This window comes from Simochromis diagramma, unplaced genomic scaffold (assembly GCF_900408965.1).
Source record: "Simochromis diagramma unplaced genomic scaffold, fSimDia1.1 OVJJ01000361.1, whole genome shotgun sequence".
In the NCBI taxonomy this organism is placed as follows: Eukaryota; Metazoa; Chordata; class Actinopteri; order Cichliformes; family Cichlidae; genus Simochromis; species Simochromis diagramma.
The window spans coordinates 5,016,157-5,026,844 of record NW_024386860.1 but is presented as its reverse complement, the minus strand read 5'-3'; the positions used below and the strand labels follow the sequence as shown (position 1 = coordinate 5,026,844).

At 43.1% G+C, this 10,688-nt stretch overlaps 1 protein-coding gene across 1 annotated transcript; it reads right to left on the bottom strand.

The window, feature by feature from the left end:
- Positions 1-20: 20 nt before the first annotated feature.
- ntd5 (ntl-dependent gene 5) lies at positions 21-10,354 on the bottom strand. Its single transcript, XM_040029947.1, has 8 exons — positions 10,221-10,354; positions 9,095-9,229; positions 8,540-8,731; positions 2,453-2,570; positions 1,921-1,997; positions 1,131-1,313; positions 747-944; positions 21-642 (listed from the first exon to the last, which is right to left on the bottom strand). Exons 1-8 carry the CDS (start codon positions 10,288-10,290, stop codon positions 560-562), a joined length of 1,056 nt encoding a protein of 351 aa, XP_039885881.1. The 5' UTR covers positions 10,291-10,354; the 3' UTR covers positions 21-559.
- Positions 10,355-10,688: the final 334 nt, after the last annotated feature.

The window sequence follows — 10,688 nt, the reverse complement described above, 5'->3', positions numbered from 1 at the left end:
TCAAAGAGCTGGAGAGCAAAGCATTTTGACAATATTTTATTTCAAATCTCTCATGTTAAAAACTTACAAGCTTTGAGACTTGATGCGTCGGGCTCAACAGAAGAAAAAAGATCACACAGTGAAACATCACAGAGTCGAGTCATTATGAATTAGGCTACATGAAGGTATCGTCAGGGGTATAGCTGGTACTACTGTATTATACACACACACAGTCATGATTGCATATAGACTGCACCTATGGCACAATTTGGTTGAATTACTTCACAGTTATGCCTGCAGTTGAATAGTATTCAGGGCAAAGAGAGAAAAGTTGAGAGCAGTGGTGAAAACCCGTGAGGCCAAAAGAAAGACATCTTAGGCTGCTGATCCACAAAAGCTGTGAAATCAAAAAAATAGTTCCTGCATCTAACACGCCGTAACTGTAGCTCTGATGGTTACAGAGAAGCTGCAGAGCGGTCAGGGAGGAGGTGTACGGAGGGCGTGTGTTTTGGAAGTGCTCGAATTGTGGCACAGTGTCTGTCATGAGCGCCGGGTGGGTCGAGATCAGACGTGCAGGTCATTACTCCACGTCGCCGGGCTCGCATGCTTCAATTTCCGAGACCAGCCGATGAGGAAAGAGTTTATACTGCAGCCACGTTGGCTCTGAAGAACGATAAGATTGCACAACTATTAGAAACACTTCATGGCGTTACAGATGTTAGTTACACATGACAAAGAGCCGGGCACGGCGGCTGGTGCAGGTTTACCAAGGTAGCAGGCTGGTGTCTGCAGCTTTCCATTAAAGCAGGTCTGGGCTGCGGTGAAGCTGCATTGCTTACGAGGATGTTTGCAGAAGAACGTCACGTTTTCCCCGTGGGGAACCATGGCATCTGTAACATCAAACGGCCAGCGTTTCACGCCACCAATCATCACGCGGCTTCGCTCGGCAGGAATGAGACAACGAGCTGTGAGGATGACCAACAAGGTATGAAAGTATCATATAAACATCAGACACATAATGCTGTGTTTATTAATTGCCGTGTGCAGGTGCACATTTATTTGAGTTTCTAGGACTTTATGCAAAGGTGTCTCTCTACATTTTACTTCAGGTTTGTTAAATAGTCCGGATATTAGATCGGATCGTTCCTCACCTCTACAGTGCGGGGGCGGCGCACTCCAGCTGCCATTGGACAGACAGGTGATCATCTGGGGTCCATCCAGGAGGAAGTTCTTTTTGCACAGGTAGTGGATGTCAAAGCCCACTTCATACTCAGTCTTCTGGACAGCCACTACATAGCCCTGCTCCACCTCTGTTGGAGGCTGGCAGTACACTTCTAGTGAAGAAAGCAGGTTTATCAGTAAACTTAATCAGAAGATTTGCTGACATTTAAAACACAGGAGCAGGGTTACTATTTCACAGGACAAATGCACAGTTGCTCAATTTTTCATCATTGTTTAAAACCTTGAAACTCCACTGAAGTAACCTCGCTCTTATCTTTAACATGTTTTAATAAATGACAGGCCCAGCCGTACTCCCGTTGGCCTGATTCGAGAACTATCCTCAAAGAATTTTCCATTTCTGTTAAACAGGCCATGAAATCCCAGGTTTGACCACACGATGGCAGAGAAGCACTGCAAAACGGAGCAGTAGCTCCTGAAAGATGCATGCCTGAGAGTGTCTGTGTGTTTCTGTCTGGCTTCTCTGATTCAGTATTTCTTAAATATCAGCTCTCAGAAATGCATGCATGCTACAAATGATGGAAAAACAAACCATTTCTGAGTTGATGTTATATTTAGACTCAGTTTGATCATTCGCTACTCAAGCATTTTCTGCTAACCTGCTAAAAAATGGATGAAGTTACACTGAGAGTGAAGAAAACGTAGCACACATGCATGTTCACACATGATGGTTAGTCAGCACAGGACGCCCTGTACACTTACTTTTACAGATGGGGTGAGGATACTGCCAGGTCTGATTCTCCTGGCAGAAATTTTCCCTGCTCCCCACTATATCCGCCCTGCAGGAGAAAAAGGAAAGAGTGATGGAGACAGATGGTGGTGCGACATGTACAGTACTGACTAAATGTGATGGAGAAAAAGGTGTAAATGTTTCCTTTTTCCACCGTCTCTCTGTGAGAGTGACTAAATTTTGTGTGCACAGTTCTCTGGCTGACACATCCACTCAAGCTCATCTTATCCTGTGAGATGAGTCAGTGCGTAAAGGGGAGTCAATACAAGATTAGACTGTAATGACCTAGTTAGCTCAATGGAGAGATCGTCAGCTGGGAGATCAAAATGAATTCCCTGCCATTCATTGCTCATCACACCTCTGCTGTATTCAAGCCTTCCCTTCACTCCCTCCCTTTTCTTCACACTCCGTCTCCGTTCTCTCACTTCCTCCATTTCCATCTCTGTGGCATTTCAAGTTTTGAGACCCCCGCACATTCACACTCAGCGTTAACCCTGCCCTCACCCAGACAGGCAGCTGTAGCGGATTGATGTTCCTACAGCAGCGTCTCCCTGAATGCTGAAGGTGTTGGTCACTTCCTCGGGCAGAGGGCAAGTCTGGACAGCAGCAAGTTCAGGTGACTCTGATAGTCAAAGAAGACAAGAGGCAGTGAATGGCAGGTTAAACATGCTATCTATAAAATACACTCACTGGCCACTTCATTAGGTACATTAGTTCACCGGCTTGATAATGCAAATATGTAATCAGCCAATCACATGGCAGTAAGCCAGTGCATTTGATCATATAGACATGATCGAGTCGACCTCCTGAAGTTGAAATGGAGCATCAGAATATGAAAGGTGTTTCAAGTGACTCTGTATCTGGTCTGTTTATTTTAGAAACTGCTGATCTACTGTGATTTTCCACCATAACCATCTCTAGAGTTTACAGAGAATGATCTGAAAAAGAGAAAATATCCACTCGTAGCCAGTTCTCTGGGTGAAAATGTCTTATTGATGCCAACGGTCAGAGGAGAATAGTTCAAGCTGATAGTAGAACAACAGTAACTCAAATAACCACGTGTTACAACTAAGATATGCAGAAGAGCCTCTCTCAACGCACAGCATTGAGCTACAGCAGCCATAACATATACTGCTCCTGTTACCTAAGAAGAGGAAACTGTGCCTTCAGTTCACTCAGGCTCACCAACGCTGGACTGTAGAAGACTGAAAAAAAAAAATGTTGCTTGATCTGATGAGTCTCGATTCTTGCCGCAACATTTCTTGCCTTGTATCAGCAGTTCGGGCTGGTGGTGGGGGTATGATGTTCCAGAGGGATATTTTCTTTGCACACTTTGGGTTTGCTGAGCATCCTTTAAATGCCAAAGTGTACCAAAGTATTGTTGCTAACCATGTCCATCCCTTTATTGCTGCAGCAACAGTGGGATGCTGTCACGTCAATATGGACCAAAATCTCTGAGGAATGTTTCCAGCACCTTGATAAATCTATGCCACGAAGGATTAAGGCAGCTTTGAAGGTTAAAGGGGGTCCAGCTCAGTACTAGCAAGATGTAACCACAAAATGGTAAGTCAGTGTACAAAGTCAAAATACACACAGTCACCTTTGTCATTCTCCAAATGCAGTTTCTTTTCTGTATCTACTGGTACGCTGACTCTGAACTACACTTCATTGGCAAATGTTGCACTTTTTAGGAAAAATATTAATATTATTATTGTGTTGTTGTTGCAGGATTTTTCAGTGGCAGAAAAGACTCAGTCTACTCTACTCCATTTATCTGCTAACTAACTATAATCATAGGCATTACAGACTGCAGGAGTACATATAAACATCTAAAGATCAGACTGCACAAAAGTGCACAAAACTGCAGTCATTGCAAGAGTAAAGCATTCAATAGCATACATGTCCTCATGCATTTGTTTCCAAGACATTAAGTATATTAAGTGAATGATAATAATGACTCACAATGACCCCAAAAAAGCACTCGATTGAGTGACACAGATGTGATAAGAAAGGTAAAATCTACTATCAGAGTTTGCTATCAGAGTATAGTTTGGTTAGTTTTGGGCAATGACGACCTAATAGCTAGTTTTAGGAAAAGATGGTAGATTGGGTTAAAATATCTGCGTCTTAAGGAGCCGCTGTGACAAAAAGCCCTGAATGCAAACTCGTCCCATGTGTGAAGGAAATCGAGAAAAAACCTGAAGGAAATGAAACAGGAAGAAAAACAGAGAGCAGGACCAGCCATCATGTCATCTCATTTGACTTGTGTTAACCAAGGTTTCCATATAGTTTGTGACCCACAGAGGCGTTTGACACAGTGTCTTGTTTTATTCAAGTTGAAACAGGCCTTCTTAGATAATAAATCAAAGTTCGACGAGCAGGTGAAACGCCGCCCCGCACGTCCCCGAGCTCACAGCTCTAACTGTGATTGTATAACACCTGGCATTGTTCATTCCTAGATGTTTGAGTGCCTCACGCTTGTGGAAATATAAATATCAAGAGTGGTGCTTGGAGAGAGGCTGGAGTGACCTGAGCTGCATCAAGCGCGGGGTTTCAAAACTGAACACGGCTTTGAAAGGTAGAGACAGCGCTCGCCCGAGGGCTATCTTGGTATCTGAAACCGAGAAACGTTAATGTGAGAATGTAAAGGGACCTATGGGAGAGGGAGAGTTACGACTCTGTTTGGCTGCAGTTGAGAGCCCGAAGCCGAGTTCTGTTTTCACATACCACCCTGCTCCTACCTTGTACCGCTGCCACCCACACAGGCTGCAGCACCAAAGTGCTATAAAGCAGGTATACCAAATTCATCTTCTAAAAACTGTAAAACTGTGATGTTTTTTTTATTTTTTATTCAACGAAACAGCGTTAAATATGCACCAATTACACCGAGATGAAAGATGTAACGGTACACCACGGTTCCCATATACTTTAGACCTCTTTATACTATGGGGTTTTTTTTCCAATAAAAATATACACAGAGACATATCCACACAACACAAGCTGAAAAGCCTAGAGCTGCACACTTGTCCTTGGCTCCTATTGTAGAGAGAGACCTTATCAGAGGCCTCGGATGGAAACGGATGAGAGGAGAAAGAGATGAGAGGAAAAGAGGATGAGAAGAAAGAGCAGAGGAGAAGAGAACTGGGAACAGAAAGGCCTCGAGCAGCGTGAGCAAGAGAGCTTTCAGACTGTAATCTGTCGCCCACACACACAAGCACACACAAACACAGTCGTGTATCTCTGACTTCACAGCGCATTGACACACATTAATTTCCTGGAGACTTATTTCAACCTCAACTATGACTACTATTTGCCTAATCCTCACCTAAACCCAACCTTACTCTACCCCTCACATTTATATGTTAAACTAGATTGATTTAAAATGCATTGATTTGATTTTTGTCCCCATAAGGAAGGCATGTCCCCAGCATGAGTAATGCTTGGACACACACACACACATCTACCTCTCTACGTGTTGTTAAACGCACACCCTCACTCACAGCAGACCCGCATTCACACTCGCTCTCGCTGGCGCAGCGTGCACGCAGCTCCGTGCCACTTTGACAGTGATCTGCCGCCCACTGCCTCTCAGCAGGCACGAAGGAGCTCGGCTCACACTCTAACACACATGCAAAGGACACACAATACAAACACTCTCACACGCTCTAAACCCACCTACCTTCTGCCTGTCTCTCAGAAGGAGGATACTCTACGAGCGAGCTGAGAATTGTATCCTTATTTCATCTCTGAATTGGTGAAAAAATCCTGAGGGTGAGACTGAAACGCAGCAGGGTTGAGGATTTCTAGGAAAGCATGTAGCTGCAGGTGGGCGATGAATGTAACAGGCCTCAGACCTTTAAAGCTGAATTACATTGTTATCATGAGCGTTGACAGGTTGACCTAAGCAATAGTACTGATCAGGTCTGGGGAGATACTAAGAAGAACCTTATGTTGCACGCTGCAACTTTATAGAGGTGAAGTAGTGAGGATGCCTTTTGTTTGAAATCAATTCAGAATCAACGCTTATTTTTCTATATTTATTCTATTCTATTTTAACTTTGGATATGTAATAATTTAAATAAGCAATGTGTTTTTTATAAACTCTGGTGTCTGTTGTCAGTTTACATTGCCACTCACAAGCCTGATTCAAACAACACGGTTACCTTGGGGCAGAGAAGCACTTTGGTTGTAAATTAACACAAATCGAAGGCCTTTGAACTTGCTCTCTTTGAATTGACATTTGTTCTTCCCTCTCGCTCTTTCTCTGTTGTTAGCACGCTCGCCTTAGCACAAGAAGGTTCTGGGTTCAAACCTTCCCGAGGCTTTTCTGTGCAGAGTTTGCATGTTCTCTGTGTGTCTGCGTGGGTTCCCTCCAAGGACGCTGTCTTCCTCCCACAGAGCAAAGACAGGCATGTTAGGTTTCAAATGTATGGTTAAATGTGGCTTGCAGTCTAAAACGCTTTAAGTGGTCAGTAAGACCAGAAGAGTACTATATAAATGCCTTTCTGTTTCCAATACGCTGGTCACATGTTTATTATAGATCTAGTACCAACCTATATCTTTAAACACAGCATGAGCAAAGTTTTAGTTGAACCTGTGTTTATGCGTGATTACACTTTCAGGCCGTAATTAGTCTTTTTTGCCTTGTTGGTTTTTGTGGTAGGTTTATTTTGTCTAGCCTTACATTATAATTTTGACCATATGTAGACTGCATCTTGCCCTCTAGGTCAGCAGCAGCATAAATACAACTGAAACAAGCAAATAATGTTACAAACACAGTTTCCAAAAACACACACATGAGCTGCAGACAAGAAGCAAGTCTGCTATAGTGAGCACATTTTCATCTCAGCTCTTGTGTATGGTAGTCCCGTTGCTATGGAAGCCACTGTAATAAATAAATTGTCATCTATAAGTTAAAATTTCAGGCTATTATCTCAAATTTGTGACGTATTGACTCACCACTGAGGAAATAGACATTTTTGAGATAATAACTTTAAATTTTGACTCAGCTCTGCGTGGCAAAAAAATAAATAAATAAAAGATAAATCTCAGCGGAGGAAACAGGGAATCATCTGTTTATAGCACCAAATACACTGCCTACCTTTCTGCTTTCTGTGTGGCAGATCCTTCCAGCAGGTACTGGAGAGGAGGTGTGGTTTGTTCCCAATTAGCATCACTGGAAACACCTGAGCCCAGTGTGCCAATGATCTGTAAAAGCCCTCAGAGCTCAATTACTGTGTCTCTCCTTTGTAAGAGGCTGTTTTTGGTTGTAATTGCTCCTTAGTTTGTTTTCTTGCACTAAATAATGTTGCCTCCACCCCCAACAGGACTGCCTTCATACACCATAGTTAGTTTTTATTCTTTCTTTATGTTTCTTTTATTAAAAATAAAATGTTTCTTTGTTGGCAGTTGCGTGCTTCTCCATTTCTGTCATGGCAGTTCAACATTGCTGATGTAATATTTTGACGTTAAGTGTTTCTGATTTAGTTTAGAAGGCTATATAAATGCAAGATTCCTACAGAGGCTGCCATTAGTTTTATTTATCTATCCATCCATTATCTTCCACTTATCCTTTTCAGGGTCGTGGGGGGCTGGAGCCTATCCCAGCTGTCTTAGGGCAAAAGGCAGGGTACAACCTGGACAGGTTGCCAGTCTGTTGCAGGGTTTTTCCATTAACCTAACCCCACGAACTGTGTGTCTTTGGACTGTGGGAGGAAGCCAGAGAAGCCTGCAGAACATGCGGGTGTGTTTTGTACCATCATCTAACACAGTAACACAATAACTAATGAGTGATAAGAAATGTATGATCCATCTAGAAGGCTCACTAGCTGATTAGCAATATTAGCTCTATCTAGCTTGAATTCTTTCTCTGGTGTTTTCTCATCTGTTTTAATGACTCGCTCACACTGTTTTTCTGTAACACTGTTTTGCCACTAATTCAAATGTCAGTAAGTAAACAGTTGTAATTCTTCCACTTTCTGAGTTGGTCCATAAATTCCAGATTATTTGCCCTTACATGTAACGTGGCATTTATGAATCTTACGAAAGAATCCAAATGTTGGGATTATTCAAAATGACCCATGAAGTAAAAAAGGCAGCTTGGGATGCTCTGGGACGTTCTACATTTTTGTTTTCTAAAAAACAAATAAAACATGCTTGTGTATCTTTGTGTTGAACTTGTTTACCTCTAAATGTTGCACACGTATATGTTCTTGCACACATATTTTTTGAAATGCTTATTCTTTGTATTTAAGATAAGAAACATGTAAGACATACTGTATGCATGCACAGACACAGCTGTGTATTCAGCTTTTGTCTCCTTTTTAAAGTTCTCGACAGTTCAATGGTAAAATCTTCAGACCCACTCTGAATAACCGAGGCTCTGGTTGCTATGGTGATGGGGAGAATAGGTCCCAGTTGTGTAATGTCTACGTTGACACAAATCACAGAGGGGTTTCTGGATTTCTCTCTCCGTCTAACATATACACCCACAAACAGCTGTGTGTGTTCACTGCATAGACCTCCAGCTGACCACTACCTGTCAGGAAGAAACCCGAACCAAAGAACATTTTCCCGTGACCTCAAACCTACCTGTGCAGATGGGCTCATCGCCACTCCACTGTCGGTCACCCTGACAACGGCGAATAGTGGCATCCATGCCGCTGGGCAATGTGAATCCTGGCTTGCAGCGCACTTCAAGCAGGGCAGAAAAGGAGTGAGTGGGAGAGAGGAGGCGAGCTTCTGCGTTTTCGCTGTGGGGTAGAGGCCAGGGACAAGTACGACCTGAGGATGAAAGAGATGGTCCAGAGAGAGGAGAGAAAACAGGAGGCAGGGAACAAAACAATTCAGAGAATGTGCAGGAGACAAATGAAAAGAGCACAAATGAGGCTGTATAATGAGTCTGGATACACGCACAGTGCTCCCTTTTACAGCACAGAAGCATAATAAAAAGCTTCTGTTCAGCACTGGCATAAGGCTTTTATTTTATTTTCCATCAAGAAACACACACACACTGATGTATGTTGGCACAGCTGCGTATGCGTATGCATTTGCACGCACACACACACACACACACACTTATAATAGCTGAGCCCACAATGCTTTTCAAAGTGAGAACTGACAGCACACATGCATACAAATAGTTACCTGGAGCCACACAGCTGAGACCACACTGGCCGTCACACAGACACTGGCGTTTGCTGCCACAGTCACTGTCAGCTTTGCAGGGTCGTGGACACGTCCTCCTTCCCTCCTCTCCCACAAGCCTCTCCGGACATGACGCTGTTGTGATACCCACACACTGTTACACAGTAATTGCCCCTTTGTTTACTCCTATTTCATTCATGGCCCCCCATAAAAAAAGGAAAAAAAAGACAAACGCTGTGTCGTAAAGAGATTTTGTTTGCCAATTCTGCTCTGTTTTCTCTGTGAAGGAAAGCAAATTCAGTGTGGGTGGCCGGGCAAACACTTGCCACCCAGGTTGCAGAACGAAGAGGTATTTCAATGGCGGGCTTTGCTGCTCTGTGCCTTTCAGCTATCAATCTTGTTCTTCACTGAAAAGTGAGTGTGTTTGTGTGAGAAACTTTATCTAAAATGCAATTCATGCAATTCTGAGTCATACATCATAAAAACCACAGTGAATTACTGTACGTAAACATCAACATGACCTTGTCATTTGAGACGGAAAGGGGAGGGGATGTGGGGGAAACAAACTCGGTGCCCCATTTTTCGATTCTCAGAATGAAAATGTGTGCGCTGCTGTATTCACTCTGCCCAAAAGCACATGTGCACACAAACATGAATGCGCAGCACATGATCGTTCCAGACATGGCATACATATTTAGCACCTATGATATTATATAACTAATTAGTCACTATGAAATGCAGGCCAGTATTATGGAAGACTTGGAACTGTTCATGTGAAGGTAAACAATGATCCAAAACAGCTTTGCAATCATTAACTACTGACTAGAAAGCCATACATTTATGATGTAGGCTACGTGCAAAATATACATACAAAATAAACATTAAAATAAAATCTTAGTTTCTTAATTAGTACACTATGACCAACATTTGCCACTTTCCAACTGACTAACTGCGTACGTCTGTATCCGAGCTATGTGCTCACCTAAACTTCAAACTACAACTTAGAGAAAGATGAAGCATTTCAGGGAAAATCCTAATGGCATCACTAAAGAGCAGTCAGTCCAGCTGCGTTAACTGTGTATGCAGGGATCAGTGCTCTTCCAGGTGAAAGTGATGGAGGGCTTACCTGAATCCTGCAGGGATACGGTTCCAGTCAGAGCCCACATGGACAGCAGCAGCAGCAGTGCACGGTCCATCTTTGGAGAGAGGCCTCAGACGATATGAGCAAGGGACACGCAGATGCAGCATTTTTAAGGAAGGGGGGAACAAAGGGTGGGAGAGGGGGAGAAAGAGGGAGAGGTCCAAAGAGAAAGAGAGGGAGAAGTGGAGAGAGAGAGGGTACAGCCCAGGAGCACACATCTGGTTCGTGTTGAGGAGGAGAAAAGTGAGGAAAATTCCACTCTGAAGGACCTTTCACCCATTTCTGTTGAGACAACAGATAAAGGGGGTGACATATGCATAACTACTGTCCACACAGAGAATTAACAAACAGAAAATGCTATAAAAGGAAGAAACTGATAGATTTGACTTTATATATTGAATGCAATATATATATGTGTGTGTGTGTGTGTGTGTGTGTGTGTGAGCACCAAAG